General features: G+C 34.9%; 2 protein-coding genes and 1 long non-coding RNA gene across 5 annotated transcripts in view; 2 read left to right on the forward strand and 1 right to left on the reverse strand.

Moving 5' to 3' along the window:
• Positions 1-1492: 1492 nt before the first annotated feature.
• On the forward strand, positions 1493-8356 carry LOC126974282 (zinc finger protein 501-like). Its single transcript, XM_050821746.1, has 5 exons — positions 1493-1770; positions 2004-2877; positions 3340-3493; positions 6421-6567; positions 8256-8356. Exons 1-5 carry the CDS (start codon positions 1633-1635, stop codon positions 8353-8355), a joined length of 1413 nt encoding a protein of 470 aa, XP_050677703.1. The 5' UTR covers positions 1493-1632; the 3' UTR covers position 8356.
• LOC126974304 (uncharacterized) lies at positions 5223-7592 on the reverse strand. The gene is made up of 3 exons (XR_007731506.1): positions 7443-7592; positions 5526-5638; positions 5223-5439 (listed from the first exon to the last, which is right to left on the reverse strand). It is a non-coding gene; the product is annotated as an uncharacterized LOC126974304 (long non-coding RNA).
• Positions 8357-22591: 14235 nt separating the features above from the next.
• The window catches only part of LOC126974272 (UDP-glucosyltransferase 2), a 72520-nt gene continuing 69575 nt past the window's right edge, over positions 22592-25536 (forward strand). The window contains exon 1 of one of the 3 annotated variants that reach the window (XM_050821731.1): positions 22592-22698. The gene's annotated coding sequence lies outside the window, so the exon portion shown is untranslated. Of the gene's footprint in view, positions 22699-22822; positions 22855-22961; positions 22981-25536 lie in introns of those variants that run through there. The other 2 variants (XM_050821732.1, XM_050821733.1) reach the window with 2 other exon arrangements.

Consider the following 25536-nt stretch of genomic DNA (forward strand, 5'->3'; position numbering starts at 1 on the left):
ATGTATTATTGTCAGAATGGTCTAATTGTAAATTTGTTTATACGGATGGCGCAAAAAACAATAATAATGTTTCTTTTGCAATCTACCTTCCTGAAATTAGGAAGGGTATTGGCTTTAAGATTAATAGATATGCCAGTATTTTTACTGCTGAAGCCGTCGCTATTCTTTTTGCTTTAAAGCATATTAAGAAACAAAATCAACTTAATAAGAAGTGGGTAATAGTTAGTGATAGTATGAGTGTGTTAAAAAGTTTGTCAAATAACAAAATGAGTGCTAACATCAATTACATCATTTTTGCTATAAAGGAATTGTGGTTCGAACTATGTTTAATCGATATTAAAGTGGATTTCGTTTGGGTCCCGTCCCATATAGGAGTAGCAGGAAACGAAAGCGCTGATTTTCTAGCTAGAACTATCATTAATATATCCGATCTATCCCTATATCCTGATTGCAAAGATCTAGACATTAACATACCATATACAGATATAATAAGTAATCTAAAACAGCGTATGACTCTTCTTTGGGGAAGATATTGGTACAATTGTACAGAAGTTGAAAATAAGGCTCATTCGTATACTTTGTTAGATAATCCCGTTAATAGCACACCCTGGTTTTGTAAGTTTAAAAATAACGCTCACAGAAAGTTCTATACTACAATAACACGAATGCGTATTGGTCACTATCGATTGAATTTTCATCTTCATCGCAAAAAAATTGTCTCCTCTCCTTTTTGTGACCATTGTAATAAGCAACAAGATCAGTCTCTGGATCACATCTTTTTTGATTGTTCGTCCTTTGGCATACAGCGCCTTGTGCTGATGGATGAGCTACTGGAAATATATGGTGCACCCAATATAATCCCGCTCTCAGTAATAGATCTATTAAAGGACACATCAACTTATATGTCCTTGTATAAATTTGTATGTAGTACTGTAAATACATTGTAATTTGTAGATACATACGTTGTAAATTTGTTTATAATTATGTAAATACGTTATAACTTGTACATATACAACTAGTAATAGCATAGCGCAATTCGCGAACTGAACAGATAATGTAAATAGGTAGGTATTATTCTAAAAAGTTATGCAAATTACACTGGATTTGACTTTAAGAAAAGGGGAAAATTATTAGAGACTATATTACTGGATTTGGACTTACTAAAAGGAAAATATGGAAAATATTCTTTAGAGAATTATACATTAACGGAAATGGTAAAATAACTGATGACTTTAAGACTGGATTGGATTTGATGAAAGAAACTACTATAAATATTCGCTATCGAATATACATAATTGGAAAAGGAAAATGGAAATAATGTAAGATGAAATGAGAAAACTGGATTGGACTTTTTGTAAAACAAAATAGTGAAAATAATAAATACCAAAGAAATGAAAATACTAACGACAAGGCAGTAAGGCCCCTGGCTATAGCCTGTTCGAAAGAACGAATTAATATAAAAAAAAAAAAAAAAAAAAGTAATGTCAGAGGCAATTTTTCAAAATAAATATTTTTTTATTAATAGACTCTCACAAAATAATTATTAATGCTGATTTTTTATTAAATAAAGTAATAATTATCGAACCGATTTATATCTGAATAACACGCAAATTATTTTAAATCATCACTGAAATGTCACGATGTGCAGATCGTTATCAAAACAGCTGCCGGACCTGCTTATGTGAGAAATCAGATGTTATGTTTGATATATTCGATGAAAATAATTCAGTTGATGTCTTAAAGATCCTATTGTCCTGCACTGCTATTCATGTAAGATGATTCTAATTATTCTATGTGAAAAAATTATTTGATACTTAGCAATAGTTTATTTGAATAATACCCTCAAATTCTATCGTCATCTGCCACATACCAATGTTTTTACGGTTTTCGTTTGGTGTTAAATGAGAGTATAGGCAGTGGTAATGACATACCATCAGGCGGTCGATGTATGGGTTTGCTGTCCTCTTTATATATATATATATATATTATATTAATGTTTCCAGATAAACAGAGATGATGAATTACCAAAAAGAATTTGTAGGGAATGCTACAAGTGCCTTATTATGTTTTATGACTTTAAAAATGCTGCAGAAGATATAGATGAGCAGTTAAGAAAAGGCAGTATAAGAACTTTATATGAAAAGTATAATAGTACAGAATTAAAGAATGAGGATACATCAAATGAAGATTTTTTTGACACAGATGTAGCTAGTAAACAAGAAATAAGACGAATAGATATGAAAGATGAAAAATTATGCATTGACATTATACTTGATGAAAAATGTTCAGATATGGATATGCAAAACAACTCACAACTAAACAATTGTGTTGAAATAAAGACTTTGGAAAATAACAATACAACAACTGCTGAAAAAATAAATTCTGAAAATAGTGTTAGCTTTAATAATAAAAATATTGTTTGCAAAGTTTGTAGTTTAGAATTTAAGTCAATAAATTCTTTATCAGCACATAAACGTAAACATACAGTTAAAGGTCGGGTATTAGCCTGTTCAATTTGCAGCAAAGTTTTTAAAAAGCTCAGCCATTTAAAGAGGCATGAATCAATTCACAAAGACAACCATCCATATAAATGTGTAATGTGTACAAAAACATTTGCCACTGAAAATGTATACATGGAACATTTAGATATGCATAAAGGTATACATACCCACATGTGTCCATTATGCCCAAAGACATTCTCTTACTTATCTACTCTGAAGCAACATCTTATCATCCATACAAATAAAAGGGCATACCTTTGTCCAACATGCGGCAAAAATTTTTATTCAAGTACAAATCTGGATCAACATATGAGAAGACACATGGGTTTGAAGACATTTTCCTGCAAACTGTGCCCTAAACAATTTGTGACTAAAGGTACTTATAAAAATCACATATATATAAATATAAACTTTAAAGTACAAGCAAATAAATTGGGGTGCGAACTCCTTTGAATTGGTTTTCTAATTTAAACTAAAAAAATTGAAGTTCTGAATATTAAAAATATGCTTTTCATCTACCAATCTGTTATAGAAATATGTTAATATTTAGCTCCACTATCTGTGAAGTAATAACATAGTCTTCATCATACATATGATTTTCATATTGGGGAAATTGAAATTAAAAATAAAATTTTGGGTGGTAAAGGTTGTTTTAACATGAATGATACCACATAATCGGAATGGAGTGACCACCCACAAGCTATGAGATAGTAAATTTTTATTGTACAATATTATATGCTGCTGATTTTCTCGTGCCCATTCTTCCTTTTTTGAATAAAAATATTTGAATTTGAATTGAATTAAAAACTAATTTGTGATTTATTAAATTTTATTTCAGGTGAACTAAAGAACCATACAATTACACACACTGGTGAGCGGACATATGCCTGTGATCAGTGTGGGGCAACATTTACACACCGTAGTTCACTGAAAAAGCACAATTTAAGACATATGGGTGTGAAGCCTTATAAATGTGACGCCTGTCCAATGAGGTAAACATATTGTTGTGATCATTACATAATTGTATACCTTCATAATTTAAAAGCTGTATCTAAGAAACTGAGGCTCCCAAGGCATTGCCATGTGAATTTGGTTTATGTGGTAATATGACTGTTGAAATAGCTTTCATTCCGAACTCTATGGGTTTTAATGTTCTTTGGTGAGTAACTGTAGTTTCTTTTTCTAAAAAATTTAAACACATATATATTTATTTATCATAGGGAGGGAGAATATGAGTGTGGTGTCGCAGAATAGCACCACCACGTTTCGGGTGTCGTAAGAGGCGACAAAGGTATACAAATAACGTAGGATGGGCAGCAACATCCTACCGAGAACCACTAACATCCACTGCGATTGCAAACCCGCCTGCCAAGCGTGGCGATTACGGCAGATATAACCCCAAAAATGAAAACAGACACTGAATGGCACAGGCGGCCTTGCTCGTGGTGGCCACGGTAGCAGCCACATAAGTGATGGGGCACCCCTACCCCATCGGGGATTCTTAGCACCCCCGTGCTTACAATCCCCGTGCTCGGCAACGCTACCACCAACGAAGACCGTTGGCCCTAGCAATATATTATGTCAAAACACTGCGGACCGACGAGAAGTTGGAGGCTACGATGGGATGTCCTGGGGTTATCGGATATCTGAAGAGAGGGAAAGGATTCGGTAATCCTAACTTCTGGATACCTGCTCTACTTCCAGGAGGGAAACCAACTGTCCCAGGGTGGTGTCGGGTTCCTCGTGCACAAGTCTCGTCAGCAACGTAACTGAGGTGGGGAGCGTGTCGAATAGGGTAGCGTACCTAATACTCCGAATTACTCAACGGTATTCGCTGAAGGTCATTCAGGTTTACGCTCCGACTTCGAAACACTCAGAAGATGAGGACATCTCAACAGCCATTCACACTCCTAGGACCCACTTCAACGTTGTCCTGGGAGACTTTAACTCAGAACTGGGTAAACGTATCGGCGATGAGTTGAGAGTAGGGAAATTTGGTTATGGAAATAGGACTTCATGAAGACGGAAGATCTCTATATGATGAACTTCTTTTTCATGAAGCCAGAACAACGCACATGGACTTGGATCAGCCCCGATGGGCTCACCAAAAATGAGATTGACTTCATCATGTTGACCAAAAGACGTGATCACCTCATAGTAAGAGGCACATTGAATATCAATCCAATACTGGAGCGGTCTCGACTTGTGAAATCTACGCTTCAACCTGCACCCATCCAGATCCAAAACCCGAAAAACTTTCAACTAAAATTGCAAAACCCCTTCGAATGCCTCGGTGACTGCGTTGACGTGGACGACCACGTACCGGAGGGCGTAGTGTTGGTAGGCCCCCCACAAGATGGACCGACGATCTGGTCAAGATCGCCGGAATACGTTGGATGAGAGCAGCGCATGACCGATCGTCATTGTGATCTTTGCGGAAGGCCTTTGTCCAGCAGTGGACGTCTTCCGGCTGTAATGATGAGGGAGGGACAAAAACAGCTCATATTGCAAAAACATTTATAAAATGTCTTAAAGCTACATCTTAGTTAATCTATATAACATAAGCCATCTGCTAGTGACAGTCCCATCAAAATCATTCCAGCTGTTTCATAGATTAACTAGAACACTGACAATGTAATGGATGGTAAGTGTCTTACTTACCTGAAGATAAGTCATCACTGCCACCGACAACCTCTTGCAACACAACACAAGGGAGTCACTAGAGCCTTACTAGACTTTTAGGTAGGGTCCACGCATTTTTTGAAGGTGACCTGGAAGCGGCATTCCGTTATCATCTCGCCCCCTCAAAGGGCGACGACGTCGTTACTCCTTTTCTGAGCGAATACTTCTGGAAACCCGCATTCGACTCGTCGCTCGACGGGATTTGCTAGATACGGCTTTTCAGCTACTCAAACCCGTCTCCATTTCATTTTCATTCCTGTGAAGTAAACGATATTTTCTCTATAGCTTTAATAACCTTATTTTAAATAGCAAGAAAACCGAAATATATAAAATTTACCATACCAAATGTCAAAAATTTAATGAATCTGCTATATTTCTTGGCATTAGTCTGGATTCCAAATTACAATCCCTTTTTGAAGGATTGGCGAATATACTTAGTTCTGCTGCATACACGGCTAAAAACATTAGACAATTAACTGACATAGATACAGCATGACTAGTTTACTATGGGCAATTTTCATGTCCTATGGTCTATTGCTATGGGGCAGCGCAACCCATATTAATACAATCTTTGTGCTGCAGAAGAGGGCTATTCGCGCTATTTATAACCTAGGTCCTAAAGAATCATTTAAAGAAATAAATATATGAACTGTTGCTTCTCAATATTCTTGATAATTTTATGTATGTACATAGGCACATATGTGAATTTGCTAGATACTGTTATAACCCAGGAACAGACATAAACTTATAATGCCTACTACTTGGCTAAGTCGAGTTAATAAACAAATATATTACAAAATTCAAAATAATTGTTAAAAAACGATACTTTAACATAAATTAAATTGACTGCCCTCTGGCTATTAAATAATAAGTTTTATTGCATGATATTATATTGTACGCATATTTATTTATTTAAAAAAAAAGATGGCCACTGTGTTTCTTGCGCCCGTTCTCCTCAAGTCTAAGGCAAACTTTTTCGAATCGGTGGTAGTTTTTGACTTTCAATTATATTATCATATCATCATCAAGTGATATCATATCCCATATTAAATAAAAATATTTAAATAAATAATATATATATAAAATAAATTTGAGGAGTTTATAATAAGATAGGCAGTGGTGATCATTTATCGCAAGCTGAACTACATGCTGTTTTGATCAACTATTTCATTCATTATTTTGCTTCACTCTCATAATTAATTGCTTTGACAATACAACTCCATGTTTGTGTTTTCAGGTTTATAAGCAAAGACCATTTGAAGCGCCACAAACGAGTCCACACCGGAGAGAAGCCATACCACTGCAATATTTGTGACAAGACATTTACTCAGAGTAATGATCTGATTAAACATAGCAAAGCCCATCTGGGTGATAACATTTATAAGTAAGTAAGAATGAAGTAAGAAAATGTTCATATTATATTCTAAACTCTAATAATTCTTTGTTTTTTTTTTTATGAAAATAAGGGACGAGACGAGCAGGACGTTCAGCTGATGGTAATGAAAACGCCCTACCCATTACAATGCAGTGCCGCTCAGGATTCTTGAAAAATCCAAAAATTCTGGGCGGCACTACAATTGCGCTCGTCACCTTGAGACATAAGATGTTAGGTCTCATTTGCCCAGTAATTTCACTAGTTACGGCGCCCTTCAGACCGAAACACAGGAATATTTACACATTACTGCCTCACGGCAGAAATAGGCGCCGTTGTGGTACCCATAATGTAGCCGGCTTCCTGTGCAAAGGAGCCTCCCACTGGTAAAGTAATTCTCATAACCGAAGGAAAAAACCGGCCATTCATTTATTACTACAATATAGTTGTTGATATAGACTCTGACGTCACAGAATTCCCGCGCAAAATGGTGCGTTTGAATAGCCGAAATATATTGCCCGAAAAGAATATTTATTTTCTAATCCAGTAAGAATGTTTTTATCATTAATTTGATGTAAGTATTTGATAACTTTTAGGATGAAAAAAATCAAATATAGTATTTTAAATGATTCTTATACCATATTCTCTTTGTAAAAGATCTATTAAACCAGAAAACACTATGTCATACATTTCTTTCCAACTTTTGGTTTTCTACTTTAGTCATGTTTTACACAGTCTCGTTTGAAAAAATAATAAAATACTTAATTTTTATTATATACTCTCAGTGAAATCAGCTCCATCTAGCGGAGAGGACTGGTAAATAAAAAAAAGCTCATTAGCCTGTGTCGCATTTATTCCAGTATATGATATAATTATGTATTATATACCTCCGTGTGCCGACCCAGCCAGTAGGACATCGCCTTTTATAGATAACTCCACCCTCACCTCCTTTAACTTTCTACAAAATTGATCATTTAACATAGATGTACAGTTCTCACTAAATATACCAGTGGAAGGCTTGTTTACACAGTATTACGGCCAGATGGGTATTTCAGTGATTCTTTTTTACTGTTAGGTAGCTTTGATATTGCGATGCCGCTCTAAAGTTTGGCGAGAACAGAAGTTATAGTAAGTTAAAGGGCAAATAGAGTTTTAAGGTAAATAAGACTTGATTGTTAAATATTGTCGCGTAGCAACGCTTCGACGTATATGACGAGAGTTGTCAAACTTCAAGACATTGATAATTTCAACAGCTCCGTCAGCAATTCTCGTAGCTTTAGCGGAAAAGTGTTTACTTTAGACGCTGTAGACCCGGGTTCGATACACCTACACTTACAACCTTTATGCTAGTGTGTGTGAGGTTACGGGGGATACTAGTTACACAATTTTTTCTCCTTCAAATAGTCATATGTGACTTTTATAGTATCGTTTTTACACTTTTTGGCAACGCACGACGGCATTTTTAAAATATTTTATTGCGATGCAAACTGATCTGTCACATGATGGCAGATCTCATAATGGCGGCCGGTCGGCTTGTATTAGTGTAAGTGTGTGCGTGGGGGTATGTATTTACATGTTTACGGGCTTGTATTGGTGCTTGACTGTTATGTAAGGTGACACGGAGTCCTTATTTTTTTACTCGTCCGTGGATATAATCTGTATTTAAAACCGGAAAGTATATAAATGTGTAATTGTTTCAGGTGTGCAGAGTGCCCGGTTAGTTTTCGACTGAAATCAGAATTGCGTCAGCACTTATCACAGCATTACGTTACATCACAAATAAATAAATCGACAACCTGAATTTGCTTTTTTATTTAATATTATTCAGAATTTGTATTAATCCATTAGGGATGAAGACAACTTATCGTCCTTAAATTTAATTAATCAAGTATTGTCGAGTTTTTTTCTGAAAAAGGAGTCAGAGATGTGATCATTTTCATTAGAATGTGGTTGTTTAAAGCAAGCATTGTTACCCTACCATCTGTTTAACATGAGTTTTAAACTTAGATAATTTATACGCCTAGATCTCTCTAGAACCTAGAACTCTTGCTGTTAGACAACCGATAAAAACTAGCCAGGTTCTTTAGTGTGAGTGACAAGCTATGTCTTACAATCGCGATTTGTATGTCGCTTTTTATTAGTGTCAGTGCATTGCTCAAATAGAGGTTAACAGTTAACTATCTAGCCGCATTCTATGCAAATGAGTCTTCTACTTTATAATAAAGATACACTTCTCAAAAATTGTCCGCAGTTCTAAATAAGACATTATCTGTTACTTACAACTTACTAGTTTTACTTGAGAGTTAATTTCGCTAAGATTTGTATTTCACCAATTCGACACGCTTTTCGCCTCTATACGAGGCATCTTAAGGAGATGTTGACTCGTCGAATCAAAACAATCTGAGGGCAAATCTTAGCGGAATTAACACGCAACAAAAACTCATATCTTTTGGAAAATAATGGATTTCCGCAAAAAATGCCAAATTCAATAAACTTTCTTAATCGGCATGTTCTATGGCTGTTAGAAAACGAAATACTTAATAAATAATAATATACATTTTCTATTACAAACAACATTTATTACTTTAACAGTGAATTATACATAAATATCAAACAATTTATAATATAAAAAGTTTATTCGAAGTGGTCTCCATTGGCTGCAATACAGCTCTTTAAACGTTGAGGCCAGTTATCAATAGAAGCACGCACTCTTTCCATGGGAAATTCTTCGCTGCCAATCGTCCGGATTGTTTAAGGGACTCCAAATCATCATTGCGTTTAGAGCTAGCCGTACTCTTTAAAACTGACCATAAATCATAATCCAGCGGGATTCGGACTAGACGGCGGCCAGTATTCAGCTGTGATGAAGTCCGAAACCCCTTTATGACGCCGGTCTTGCTAGAAGGACCATTATTGATTATTGAACATGATGTTGTTAAGGCGCTTCACTACCTTCTCAAGAATGGCACCTAGATACACTTGTGCCGATGTTTTGATATCTTTTTCACAAAACTATGGATTTATTTATGAATCCGGGAGCCCTAGGTCTGCAGACAGGGTTACTAAGAACTGGGCTGTTTGAGTAGGCATACATCAACACAGTTTGGCCGGAATTTCATATTTTGTTGAAATGTCCGGTGGTGATAATTAGTTGCTGGGTTTTACTTGAAAAAATCCTCACTCTCCGTTATATGTGTGGTAAAAGTAGCAGAGAGCCCGCATCTCGTGGCTACCTATTACGAAGTTATTTTGAGGCCAATTCGGTCTTCTCTTCCAAATGAGAAATTCCAGTTTCGTGGAAACTTAACGTCAATAGACATATCATAACTTTTCTTTTGGCAAGATAGCACTCAAATAAACGAATAATAAAAATCATAACGCGAAAACTGTATAGAAAGCGGAAATCTGTTATTACATTATGTACCTATGCCTATTAATTTCACAAGCTACGGCGCCCTTCAGGCCAAAACACAATAATGCTTGCACATTACTGCTTCACGGCAGAAACAGGCGTCGTTGTGGTACCCATAATCTAGCCGGCATCCTGTTGTAAGGAACCTCCCACTGGTAAATGCCCTTAGACTCCTCTTGCAACATCCTTGGGCCTGGGACTTCCCTTTTCTTTTCCCCGGGGAAGCACAGCATGTATTCCCCGTAGTACTTGTATGCTTATAAATTAAGGCAGTATTTTTGAAATGTTTAATATGTAATGAATCCGTTATTTAAATAAAACATTTTTATAGGATTAAAACGCTATTTTTGCGTAAATGTTTCATTTTTATTTTGTTTTAGTTAACCCGACGTTTCAAGATGTTTCCAGATCTCGTTTTCGGGAGGACTGCAGATTAAATGAGTCAAAGATTTGTCATAGTTGTCATTATGAAGTTTAGCGCCATTTATTGCCTCGTAGGTGGTATTTGCTATAGACAGATGGTTGTTGGCAAAATTTACCGACGGTATCGTCTTCTTTTTTTCGTATGTGTAGTTGTGGGTTTAAATTTAATTATTGGATCCCAGGTGTTAGCTCCGCGCCCTTCACACCAAAACACAATAATGCTTACACATTACAGCTTCACGGCAAAAACAAACGCCGTTGTGGTACCTAAAAATACTAAATACGTTATTGACAATTTTCGTTCCCAATATTCGGTCTATCTCTTACTTGAGATAAAAATCGTAACTATCGTTGACTATTCTGTCCCAATAAACTTATCGACTCACCTTATCCGTACACGCTGTCTAGCAATGGGACAAAGTATAGCTTACCAGCGATAGAAGTTTGTATCGAAATTGCAATTGCGTGAATTGGCAATAAAGGCGATAAGAATGACTTATCGGGTATATTGGGACAGCTCCTGATTATTGACAGCTAATTACTGATAGTAGAAGGTAGTTATTTATCTCTATCTGTAGATAGTATATTGGGAACGGCCGTAAGGTGCCCATTAACATACGTGATCATTGATCGTGAGATGTAGATGTACACCAAATGACACTCAATTATTATGTTTTGCCATCAATTTATAATCAAAGTCGGAATGCACACCTTTCTAACATGACGTAACGTCGGCCGGTCATTATAGATGCTATTATTTGAGACTCTGTAGCATTTCTTATAATAAATATTGCAACACGAGTTCTTTCGTATACAACTGTTGCGCTTGTACAGATTGCGTATGGAGATTGCCTTTGTTAGTATATTTCTATTGAAGGTAATGTCACATAAAAAGTTCAATCTGCTCTGTTAATTTAAAAATGGTTCAATAAGTATTAAATAATTAAACCAAAGCTCCGAACAAGATATACCTAGTACCTACTGTACATTTTAAATACTAAAATATTACTAAATTATACTGAAATAAAAAAGAGCTTTCATAATCATAATCATCAGCCGGAAGGCGTCCACTGCTGGACAAAGGCCTCCCCCAAATATTTCCACGACGATCGTACCTGCGCTGCCCTAGTCCTATATACTCAGGCAATCCTGACCAGATCGTCGGTCTATCTTGTGGGGTGCCTACCAACACTACGTCTTTCAGTCCGTGGTCTGAGAACTTAGAAATTCAATATTTATAATACATCATACTTATTATAATTTTGACACACTTTTAGTTTAACTGGTGGTAAATGTAAAATTAAATAAAAAACTAGACATTCGTAAGTGTCACTTCCTTGACCTACATGAATAAAGTGATTTTGATTTGATTTGTTCTATCCCAATCAAATTATCCAAATGGCCCCAAACGAGGCAAGGTAAGCCGGTATGTATAGCGTGTACTATGGGTTCAAAAACAAACATTTATATTCGTAAAACTTTTTGGTTTTTTTTACTTAGATCATTTATACATCTAGATAGATTGTGAGAGCAGTCGAACGTCGAAAAATGTTGGAAGATAACCTTTATTTTGAGCAATGCAAGCACACTAACACAAAGTGTCTTACAAATCGCGAGTGTAATACGTAGCTTGTCACGCACACTAAAGTAATAAACCCGACATGTTTTCATCTGTTGTCTAGCAGCAAGTTTTTTTTAGTTCTTTTGCGCCTGTATTTTTTATAGTTTTTTTTGTTTAAGAGAAGGACAAACGAGCGTACGGGTAATCTGGTGTTAAGTGATCGCCGCCGCCCAAATTCTCATGCAACACCAGAGGAATCACAGGAGCTTTTTTTGAAGGGTACCCATGAAGCCATGATGCATCGTACCGAAAACACCGCAAATTCCTTTCGCGCATTCCACAGCTTCGTAGTACGTGGAAAAAAGTTCCTTGAAAACCGCACTGTGGAGGACCGCCACGCATCTAGATGGTGAGGATGATATCCTAACTTGTGGCGTGTCGGAGGTGGAATTTAGCGGCAGGAATCAGATAAAACAGTATTTTTAACGCGAAACATTTATTACATCTCCTCAAATTTTTATAAGAGACTAGCTGACCCGACAGACGTTGTTCTGTATATAATAAATAAAATAATGTTTTTATATGAATTTGTCAATAATATATCATAACATCAAAAATTACTTCGTAAAATATGCACCCTGCTGTCGTAATGATATTGTTTCACAGCAGAACTGTCAAACCGTGCGTCAATAAATTCTCTTATAAAAATTATGTATGGACACATCAAAGGAAAAACAAATTTGTTGTTTTTATTTAATTTAGCAGTATTTTCCTATTTATTCACCTTTTAAACCTTCTCTGGACTTCCACAAATAATTCAAGACCTAAATTTGCCAAATCGGTCCAGCCGTTCTCGAGTTTTAGCGAGACTAACGAACAGCAATTCATTTATATATATATTTTATAAATATTCAATCATTTGTGTCAAATCAATATAATAAAAAAATATGGAAAATCATGATTTAGCTGATCTGCAGAAAGAAACGCGTGTTGAAATTTGTTATATCGATACAGAAATTAAGGAATATTGGAATGAATTTCACATGCGATGAAAAGTGGATTCTTCATGATAACCGTAAGCAAAAAATGCAATGGCTGTCCCCAGGAGTCTCCTAAAGTAAAGCATACCAATAAAAAGGTATGGTAACTGTTTGGTGGTCTCAGCATGGTGTTATTCACTATAGCTTTCCCCGATCTGGTCAAGCAATAACGGCAGATGTCTATTGTGCCGAACGCCGAACAATGTTAAAAGCTAGCAGTGAAACAGCCCCGACTCATGAATCGATCTTCACTATTATTGTTACATAATAAGCGAGATCAAATACTCTTCAGGAACTGTCATTAGAAACCATTCGTCACCCTTCGTGTCCGTATCCTCGCGAGACCTTGCTCCAACGGACTACCTTTTTTTTCGTGATTTGGACAATTTTCTACATGATAAAAAGTGTTCTTCTCAGGAGGCAGTACAAAATGCTTTCACACAGTTTGTCGAATCTAGATAACCACAGTTATATCGCAAAGACATAAATGTTCTTCCTATTAGATGACAGCAATGTATAGATAATAATGGTAATTATTTTGATTGAATAAATATGTTAAATTTGAAAAACAACACTAATTTCAATTTTTTGTACAAATCGGCAATTTCATACTTTAATCCCTAATATTAATTTGGAGAGAAACGGTTATAACTAGAGTGAATTTTTAGTATTCAAAGTCAATTCAGGCCTTAAAAAGATGCGTTTTGTAAAAGTTGAAACGAATCATGTCCTATTTTTATCGTATCGCTCAATTTACTTGCAGTTAAATAGTTAAAATAAGTGAATTTAAAGTAAAATAAGTGAATTAAAGTGTCCTAAGAGAATAATTACTAAAAGTGACGGCGAGGTATAAAAAAGTGCTAACAATGGCATGCCACTATAGTGCTTATTTGTTTGAAATTTGAGGCGATAAAGGCATATGACACACGGACGTATGGTTTTATACTGGATGAGCAAACTCTAAGCGATGTAAATATACTAATAATATATATAACATCTGAGACATACACTTATTGAAGTAAGTGGTTGATAAACCTTGTTACCTTCTTAGCTAACATATAAAGTTCCTTCTATTCTTGTTACACAAAAACGTTTGAAATGCAAAAGTGCAATAATCAATACCATTCTGAAAATGTTGGTTACAACAATAATGATACAAATTCACGATCATAGTGGATATATCTCAGTTGCTTCCCAAACACTAAACAATGTAATTTAAATAGCACATCCACAGTGTCTATAGAAACGCAGGCAACCAATTCTAGTATATCATCAAGTGTTATAAGTAAAATTGAGAATAAGATTATCGACGTAATTACGAAGGAATCACCGAGCATTATTCGGGAGGTTCTGGTTTCGGAGTTGGATCCAATTAAACAACAGTTACAACAACTAAAGGATTCCACCACAGTTCTTAATAATCAATACGAAGAATTATTAGATGTTGTCAATTCCAAAACCACGGAAATATCATCTCTCCGCTTTCAAAAAGATACCCTATGTGAGACCGTAAGCGAGTTAAAATCTCGAATTGGGTCTATGGAGCAAATTGCACGACAAAGCAATGTAGAAATTATAGGATTCCGGGAACATAAAAACGAAAATACAAAGAAAATTGTCGAAAAACTCTGTAGCGTAGTTGGGTTTAACCTTTCATCATCAAAGGATATTTTATTTGCTACGAGAGTTGCTAAGTATAATCGTGAATCAAATAACCCAAGAGCCCTTATATGTCAGCTTCCTACAAATTAATGCGCGACAATTTACTTGCAGCTGTTATATTATATAACAAGACACACAAAGACTCTAAACTCTCGTCAACGCCATTGGGCATTGCTGATCCCCAAGTGCCAATATTTATGAACGAACACTTGACGCGAGCCAATAAATCCTTGCACGCTGTTGCCCGAAAGAAAGCCAAAGAAAACGGTTATAAATTTGTTTGGGTAAGACACAGTAAAATATTTATCTGAAAAGACGAAAATTCCCTCTCCAAGACTATTTTGAGCCCGGAACACCTGGAAAACTTATTTAAATAATTTTCTTATTGTTTTTAGAATTCTTGTTTATATTGTTTTCTCACCGTTCTGTTTTGATTTTAATTTTATTTTTAAGTCTATTAATCTAAATGTTTTTAATAATGCAACATTAGATATTTACTACGAAAATATAAGGGTAATGATAACTAAGTTGGATGAGATTAATGAAAACGTTATTACGTTACATAAATATCCATTATATCTTTCACTCGTATTAAAAACCCAAATTTTTTTTACTATAAAATTGATAATATACCACTTGAGCGGAAGTTTGTTTTACGAGATCTAGGTGTTGCTTTTGACTCAAAACTAACTTTTAAATATCATTATGAAGCAATAGCCATGAAATGTAATAAGCTCTCTGGCGTCATATGTAGAGCTACTAAAGAATTCAAGTCACCAAATAGTTTACTGTTACTCTATAAGACTTTTTATGGTAACAATTTAATGAGCACTAAACAATTTGGTTTTTCAAGGGGTTGCTCAACAACAGATGCTGGTGTTGAGCTTATTCAGCAAATTTTTGAAGCCTGGGATAGTTGTCAGGATGCCGTTGGTATTTGACTGTGTTCATCATGAAATCTTAATCAGGAAACTACATCATTATGGTATCAAGGGAGAAGCACTTGGCCTTCTGAAGTCTTATTAGAGGTCAGCTGGATCTCCCATTACCATGGGCGTTCCACAGGGTTCGATTCTTGGGCCATTCCTATTCCTTGTATATATAAATGATTTACCATACTTTGTACAAAATAAACATGAGATAGTATTGTTTGCAGATGATACTCCTTTGCTTTTTAAACTACATAGACAGCATACTGCTTTTGATGACGTCAACAATGCTATCTCCAAAGTAGTGGAATGGTTCACTACGAATAATCTCCTTCTTAATGAAAAAAAAAAACCAAATGTATTAAATTTTCCCTGCCTAGTGTTAGACAGGTTGACACAAATATTGTAGTAAAAGACAATGAGTTGAAACTTGTAAATACAACCGTATTTTTAGGGATTACCTTAGATACCAAACTTCAGTGGGGTCCTCATATTATGAATTTGGCGAAAAAGCTTAGTTCTGCAGCATACGCAGTTAAAAAAATTCGGCAACTTACGGATGAAAATACCGCGAGGTTGGTCTACTTCAGCTATTTTCATAGTCTGATGACATACGGTATTTGACTTTGGGGACATGCTGCCGATGTTAACACCATTTTCACACTGCAGAAGCGAGCTATTCGTGCCATCTATAAATTAGGACCAAGAGTGTCACTAAGGGAAAAATTTAAGGAAATAAAAGTTTTGACTTTGACATCGCAATACATATATGAAAACCTTGTTTATGTAAAAAAAAATATAAATTCGTTTAAAAAAAATTGTGACACTCATAATGTCAATACTAGAAATAGGGATAGGCTTGCTGTTCATGTAAGTCGACTCCAAAAAGTCACAACTTCATTCAGAGGTCTGTGTATACGTTTTTATAATAAGGTCCCTATTGACATTCAGAACTTACCTTTAAATGAATATAAATCAGTGCTAAAGAAAAAGTTGTATACAAAAGGGTACTATAAAATATCTGAATATCTGGATCTAAAGAACTGGGACTGAGCTGCTGGGCTGTTTCATGTCTGTCTTAGTTTGATAAATGTAATTATAGTTATAAAATTTAAATGTTAATATTGTTTCTGTTTTTTAATAAATTTTAATAATCATTATCATGAGTTATGTAATTTGAAACAAAATTGTAAGTAGAGGCATTTAGTAAGTATTGCATAATATGTAGATGAACTTGAATTGTTTTGTTATTCGGTAGATTTCTCGTGGCAGGTATCGTCATGCTCGCTTAAATGCCTCTGCTTGTGGCGGCGACGTGGGGCGGGTCGTTCCCTTCCCTAAAATATGGTCGAGGGAGGCGATGGCTGGTCCATGCGTCATGCTCGTGAACGGGTGCTACTCGTGGGGGCTGGATGATCTTGTTACCGGGAGGTCTGCTTGATGTGTTTTGTTATTATTATTATTTCCTTTAAAGTTAAAGTTATTATATATTTTATTAAATGAAATGCTCACATAATGCCTCTATTTATTTACGGTATGTGTGGATTGATGCATCTACTATTCTCATTAACTCTTGTGTTTATAAGTATTAATTTACTTTTTTTTCTTTTTTTGACTTACTCATGTAACTCCTTTCAGTTTTTGACTTTTGAGTATTTTTGTTGCGTCACTTTGCATATATTGTAATTGAAATGATTTGTAAAACAACTAAAATGTAAATCTTGACTTAAAAGAGTGGCAATGAGTTTCTTGCTACTTCTTCTCATTAGCTCAACCCTTTACGAAGTAGCGGTAAATTCAATAAGAAACAATATTTATATATTTTTTTTGACATTCATAAGTGTCATTTTGTGACCTACATGAATAAAGTGTTTTTGAATTTGAATTTAGGCAAAATACTCGATGGCACAATTTCTACTACCCTCTTGTCGGATATCCATCTAAGAGTTCCCAATCGGTCTTCAAGACATGAACAGCCTTTTACCATTCCGTTCTGTAATTATAACGCGTCCTTCCATAACCCTATCTATAGACTTTGTCGTCAATACAATGCACTACTACTCGAAATATGTGAAGTACCTGACATCCACAGTTCATCTGTTTGTAAATGGAAATCTAGTTTATATAAATTCCTTACCGAACTGAGCTGCGCGCACTCAACTGGTTTTATACCCTCGCTATCGTTCTCTTGTCCGCCAGCCGACCGTTATTCACAATACTTTTAAATTAAGTACCTACCTACTAAACAATCAAGTGACGTTTTAAATAATTGCTACAAAGCAAATTCAACTTATTTTTGATTCAAACAATATTCTAAAATCAGTAATTATTAACTAAAAATGATTGAAACTAATCTGAGTTCAAACTCATAACTAATAATATTCGGAGTCGTTAAATAATTAATATAAAACTGTAATCATCTTAAGTACAACACAACCAACATTATAACTAAATTAATTGAAGAATAATCGCTGCGGCGACACGGCCATACAGATGCCTATGCATACGGCCGCTCAGAAGTGCGGCACCACAATCAAAATCACTTTATTCATCATTTAGGTCACGGAATTGATGTATGCACACTAATGAATGTAAAAAAATAAAAGCGGCCAAGTCGAGTCGCACTTGCCCATGAAGGGTTCCGTTTTTTCTTTTCATATAGCTACGGTACCCTAATTACTTAATTTACCGCCACTTCGTTAAGGGTTGAGCAAATGAGAAGAAGTGACAAGAAACTCATTTCCACTCTCTTAAATCAAAATTACATTTTCATTCTTCTTTTTTTTTTCACTTTAATTACAATATATATAAGGTGATGCAACAAAAATACTCCGAACTTCAAATAGTTAATGCCTACGAGTAAGTCAAAAAAAGTAAATGTAAATGAATAGAAAACAAAAGTTATCGAGTACAGCAGTTGGCATCATAATCATCCCACACACACCGCAAATAAATAAAGGTATTTTTCTAGTCTGTGAAGGTATTGTATACGTCTGAAGGTATTGTATATGTCTTATTTGGCCAGCAATTCCACCAGCCACGGCGCCCTTCAGACCGAAACAACGCTTACACACCACTGTTTCAAGGCAGAAATAGGCGCAACTGTGGTACCCGCAATCTAGCCTGCATCCCGTGCAAAGGAGAATCCCATTGGTAAAAAGAGTCTCTAGGAATTTAAAAAAAAAATATGTTTCTCCATTTATAAAAGATCTGTCGGACCGGTAAAGTAACTGACGATAAAATGTCTAGCGTGCGTCACTACTCGCTCGTGAGTCCTTACTGGAATATCACACTGGCGGCCGCGCCACCACACGGGGAATGAGACAGGCTTGCCAAAAGTCAAGCTAGCCACTGACGAGACCCTGCCAAAAGTCACGCTAGCTACTGACGAGACCCTGCCAAAAGTCACGCTTGCTACTGACGAGACGTCCGTTTGGAACGCTTTCGATTGGAATACTTCTTATTTTAAGTACGCCAGAGTAAAAACACATTGACTATACTTCCATTTGGACGTATGCGACGTCACTTTGAACGTTGCACGCGTTGATCAAAAATACTCAGAGCATAAATTGAGAAAAATCACAAAATTTGATGCAGTTTTGTCCATTCATGGACAACCATTAGACGTCCTCCAAATGGCGTGGCACACGTTTTGGACGTTGGCAATTGGCCGCGGATGACTCCCAATTTGATTCACGGACGTCAATCCGTTTGGAACTCCAATAGGCCGCAGTTTACGTCCATTAGGATTTGATTCACGGATGTCAATCCGTTTGGAACTCCAATAGGCCGCGGTTGACGTCCATTAGGATTTGATTCACGGATGTCAATCCGTTTGGAACTCCAATGCTGGATGACATCCATTCATTTGCTTTGATGGACGTATCATCAATGGGCACCGTTTTTAAATTTGCAAATGGTTTAAATATGGAAAGATCTCACCAACTGCGTTACCGACACACAGATGGCACTCCAGGGTCGTTTGCTTATGGTCTGTGTTAGAATACTGCGGAAGTCATCACTCGCCATTCTACTCTGCCGCACTGCAGCGCACTCGTACAATATGAAAACAAAGAGAAAAAAAAACATTACGAAGTACAAATGTAAACATCTAATACCTAGATAAAAAATTAAAAGATGGAAATTTTATATTGGGCTGTTAAGATCTATTTCTTCTTTCCAGTATGTATATGACAGAATATAAAATTAACAGGAAACAACACGTTACCGAATAGTAGAATAGTCGTTTAGTAGTACTGTGGTAAGTAACACTAATTGCTCGACACTCGTTATCTTGTATCAAAGTAAATAAGAGATTTAATCTAGCTTCATTTAACACGGTATCTTTTAGAAATTGACAAAAAATTACGATTGCAGTTTTATTTATGAGGATAATTTTTAGGGAACATTACTATTTTTTTTTCACTTTACGTTTTCTAAAAAGCAACTGGGCGAGTCGGACACACCACTAATAAAACAGTACAAATTCCACAAAGCACATACTCGAAAATAATATTGAGAGGTACATTGAAAATTTTGAATGTTGAATGAGAAAGAAAAGATTCGAATACGCTAAAAAAATATATGAATGAAATGGATAAACTACAATATAACTTATTAAAAGAAAGATCTTTTGTGCTTATAAAAAGTTCTTATGAAAAATATATAAAAAAAATAGAAGATAATATAAAAGTAAACTCAAAAATTTTCTGGTCTTACATAAAATCTAAAAGAGGTAATACAAGTTTAATTCCATCTTTAATGAATGAATTTAAACGATAGTTGATCGAACGATGGCACTAAGATTGCTAACTTTTTGCTGAGTTCTTTTCATCTATGTAATATAATAACACATCAATAATTGTATCACCACAAAATGATAGATACACTAGATTAAAAATTATTAAAAATAGTACAAATCACCTATACAGGTAAGCGAAACAGAAGTTAAAAATAAGTTAATGTCTCTTGTCATTAATAAAAGTGCGGGAAATGATGGCATACCTCCCGTATTCTATAAAAATAGTGCTGCGGAATTATCGATACCTTTAATAATAATATATAATAAATCTCTAAGGAATGGTATATTTCCAAGTGAATGGAAAAAAGGGAAGGTGGTACCTATATTCAAGAAGGGTAATAAATCAGAAATAAAAAATTATAGACCAATTACTGTACTAAGTACTCCTGCCAAAATATTTGAATCTTTTGTCTGTTCCCATATCTCATGGGAAACTAAACATTTAATATCTGAACAACAACATGGGTTCGTTAAAAAACGGTCAACCCTTACAAATTCGTTATGTTTTACTGATTCTCTAATAACTGAAATGAACAATGATAAGGAGGTTGACGCTGTGTAAACAGATTTTAGTAAGGCGTTTGACAAAGTCAAACACATCTTGCTAATAAAGAAGCTAAGAAATGCATACTGCTTCTCAGAAAGTGTATTAGTATGGTAAGAATCATATTTAGCTCATCGACCGCAAGTAGTTAAAATAAGTGGGTACCAATCTAGAGAATCTCAACAAACATCTGGCGTTCGTCAAGGCTCTAATTTGGAACCATTATTGTTTACACTGTTTATAAACGATATTTCCAAAAGTATTCAAGAATCAAATTACGAGTTATATGCAGATGACTTAAAAATATATCGTACAGTTACAAGTTCAGAGGATCAAACGAAACTACAGAATGATATCCATCGTGTAGTATTATGATGTAAAATTAATTTGATGGAACTGAATGCGTCCAAATGTTATTTTATAAAAATTTCTAGGAAATGAAAAAAATTTGAGAGTAATTATCATATTGATGGTATACAAATAAATCAAATAAACCATATCAATGATTTGGGTGTCATTTTAGACGAGGAGTTGAGATTTGATAAACATGTTGACAAAATAGCTCACAAAGGTTTTAAAATGCTTGGGTTTTTCTTACGTAACACCAAGGCTTTTACATTAATTCCTACGCTTAAAATACTATACTATTCCCTTGTAAGATCTCAGGTTGAATTCAATTCGGTAGTCTGGTGCCCCTATTACAAAAAGTACATCACTAGGATAGAATCAGTTCAAAAAAAAATTATATCCAAGTTGAGTTATGTTACTCATAATTACACTATTATAAGTTACAAAGACAAATTAAAATTCTTCAATATGAAAACCTTAGAATTGCGAAGAAATGCATCACAAATTCTTTTCTTATATAAATTATTACATAATCAATTAGACTGTCAATTACTTCTATCTAAGATTGGATTATGTGTACCATTTTATCCTTGTGGTATTAGTACATATCTGCCAGTACATGTTCGATTCTTCAGAAACAATTATGGCTCCAATTCACCTATCCAACTTATTTCAAAATTATATAACAGTAAATTCCATAGTAATAGTAGTATAGATATAAATTTTAATACATTTGGAATTTTAAAAAATACGTTTTTGAACCCTTATAATTTGGATGTATAAAATTATAGTTATAGTAATAGTAAACATACATATTGTAGTAGTATTACTTAACTTACAATAATAAATGAAGGCAACGCTGTGCATACCTATAAGTTAGATATATAAGTATTAAATATAAGAAATTTACATTATAAGTAGTCATAATATTAATTGTATATCTAGTTGGTAAGCCTTTTTTAATTAATAAATAATCTGAAGCTGTCCCAATATACCCGATAGTCATTCTTATCGCCTGATATTGGTACGCGTGAATTGCAATTTCCATTCAAACTTCTATCGCTGGTAAGCTATACGTCTTCCTATTGACAGTCGCGTGTACAGATAAGGTGAGTTACCGTCGATAAGCTTATTGGGACATAAAGTCAACGATAGATTCGATTTTTATCTCAAGTAGGCCACAACCGGAGATAGACTGAATATTGGAACGGCCGAAAGTGCATAATTGGAGCAAGAAACATGCTTCCGATCCAAAAACTGTTAAGATAAGGTCAAGTGTAACTTAAGTAGGTACGTAACGACAATAGCGAGCTGTGGTGACGGTAAGTGGTGCCCTACCACCAACTGCCGGCGGTTGTTGACGACACAGTGTTTCGCGTTCGGGCCTTAACTTAATACGTGTATGGATGCTTAGTAGAGACGCGTAAGTTGATTTTAATTACTTACTGCGAAAGTTGAATTATCGGATGGAGTTCGAATAATATCGATTTAACTAGATTTATTTTAATACCTTTAAAGTATCGCATGTGTTTTTTTTTCAGTTTCTTTGGTCAGTTATTTAATTACCTTTTTTTGAAGTGTAAAGTATTTTTGAATAAGTTATTTAGTGCTAAAAGTTGTTAATGGAAAAAATTGGATTTTTATGATATTCGCTTTTACGATTTCAAGATTTTTTTTTTAATTTTTATTGTGATTTGTTCAAAAAGTGAGTGCTAAGGATTTATGGAATTTTTTAGGGAGTACAGTATATGAATTAATATTTTTTTAATCAACGGTGTGAGATCTCTAAACCAAAATATTTTTTACGAGAATAGGCGTTTATTGGTACAAATTTTGTAATGTAGGTAAGCTCTTTATTTTGATCATCAAAATGATATTGAAAACGCGACTAGTAAAATTTAAGTCTTGATATTTTACAGTTAATAGTTATTTATAATTCACACAATTTTAAATTCAAATATATTTCAGTAAAATAGAATTTAAAATCACAAATTGAATGTCAAAAGCTATCCCCATTCGAAAATGTATGCCTCAGATCTAAGATGAGCAGGCGCAAGAAACTACAATTTAAGTAACAATTTTATTTAAACAGCCTAAGGGTGTCATCAGTCCTCTTATCTGTGGTACTATTATAAAAATCATTAACGTCATAGAAACCTTTCTTTCCCAAACGTTTCTAAGCAATTCTTTTGAATTTCGTTACACATTTATTTTGTACATTGTCTGGGATCATGTTGAAAAAGCATATACATCAAGCAACAAAAAACTCACTAACTCGACATAACCGAGTAGTAGGAATAACGAGTTAATGTTTGTTTCTGGTGTTAACATTATTATTATCACAGTTTCTAGCAAATTATATGCCTATGTAAATACATACATACCAATATTACAACAGTAATAATTTATGTTTCTTTTCTTGTGAGTTGATGGTTTAACTTAAATTTTAGAGTTAGTCAGTAAAGCAACATAATTATTGAGTGATAATTGATTTTACCAGTGAGAGGCTCCTTTGCACATGAAGCCGGCTAGATTATGGGTACCACAACGGTGCTTATTTCTGCCGTGAAGCAGTAATTTGTAAGCATTACTGTGTTTCGGTCCAAAGGGCGCCGTAACTAATGAAATTACTGGGCAAATGAGACTTAACATCTTATGTCTCAAGGTGACGAGCGAAAATGTAGGGCCGCTCAGAATTTTTGGGTTTTTCAAGAATCGTGAGCGGCACTGCATTGTAATGTGTATCAATTACCATTAGCTGAACGTCCTGCTCGTCTCGTCCCCTATTTTCATAAAAAAAAAACATATTTTAGTCTTCGGTTGTTCTTTAAATTGAAAGCAGTATTATGAAGGTTTTCTACTTTGTTCTTCACTAAAGTACAACTCGAAAACAGGATATTTGAATGAACGATATTATGAAATGTATGTATTAATAAGCAGCTAGACTTAATTATAAGTTGGACTTATTTAGTCAAATGTAGAGTTAAGCAATGATTGAACTTGAGTAACAAGTAATAACTCAAGTATTGTTGATTGGAAACTTAGAAGGTGCGATGATTTGCGGTTAGAAATTTCGTACGGAGTTCACAAATCTGAATGTGTTGCTTAGAATCGAACCAAGGACCTTTATTCATTTTCGAAACTTTCTTATAAACCATGTAAATCTAAATTAAGCGGTATAGTTATTCACAAAGTTAATTTTGTATTCAAAGTGTATGTAAGATTCTGAAAACCGTAACCGGATTTAGCTGGCAGTAGCAAAGAATAATCTCTTAATAAGATCGAATACCGAATGATTTTTGTGATTTTATAAATTCTTTATTCACACTAAACAAACTTACATTAAACATAGGTATGTACATTATCGTATATAGGTAACTATCTTACAGACGAAATTTTAATTAACACTTACTCGCAGAAAAAACTGTTTAACAAACATTTTTAACATAAACTGTAATCAACTACTAATGAAATGATGACGACATACTTGATTGGTATATTCGTTTATACGTAGGTCACACTAAACGTTTTGCGAAATTAAAAAAATAAAATGTTATAACCAAAAAATTTAGTTTATTACTTTTCAAAATACTCTCCTCAACATTTTAAACATTTATTCATGCGATCGAATCATTTTTTAAAACAGGAGGACCACAAATCTGAAGGCTTGTTTACGTGCTGATTGAAAGGTATCACTGCCTCTACGGAATTGGTAAAAGTGAAACCTCTCATCAAATCTTTGATTTTGGGGAAAATACAGAAATCGCAGGGGCTATGTTCAGGATGGGTGACGAGTTGTACTTGTCGGAAGCTAAAATGACTTAGTTTTGGTAGCCGTGTGTGAAGAAGCGTTGTCATGATGTAGGAGAACGCGGCTTTTTGATTGTCTTTCGCGAATTTTTTTTACAACTCTGGGTAAACAAATTGTAGAATACCACTCGGTATTAACACTCTTTTGATCAACAAGTGGAATTGTGTAGATGGGACCCGTAGCTGAGAATAAAAATGCGACCTTTTTTTTTACCATCGTTTCTCGCCTGCCTGACTTTTGTTGGCCTATTCTCATTTTCCAACACCCATTCACGAGATTGCTGTTTTTTTCGGGTTCAAAACAATAAATCCACGTTTCGTCTTCTGTGACAATGTCATAAACAGCATTAAAAGGTCCGTGGTCGTATTTCATTAGCATCTGTGAGCACGATTCCACGCGAGCCCGCTTCTGCTCCGCTGTGAGTTCATGAGTGATCCAACGACAACAAAG

The sequence above is a fragment of the Leptidea sinapis genome, chromosome 32, assembly GCF_905404315.1.
Source record: "Leptidea sinapis chromosome 32, ilLepSina1.1, whole genome shotgun sequence".
Classification (NCBI taxonomy): Eukaryota; Metazoa; Arthropoda; class Insecta; order Lepidoptera; family Pieridae; genus Leptidea; species Leptidea sinapis.

Coding starts and splice junctions, on each gene's coding strand:
- LOC126974282 (XM_050821746.1), top strand. CDS start 1,633: ATGTCACGATGTGCAGATCGTTATCAAAACAGCTGCCGGACCTGCTTA. Junction 3,494..6,420: donor TGTGACGCCTGTCCAATGAG/GTAAACATATTG, acceptor TTGTGTTTTCAG/GTTTATAAGCAAAGACCATT. Junction 6,568..8,255: donor CTGGGTGATAACATTTATAA/GTAAGTAAGAAT, acceptor TAATTGTTTCAG/GTGTGCAGAGTGCCCGGTTA.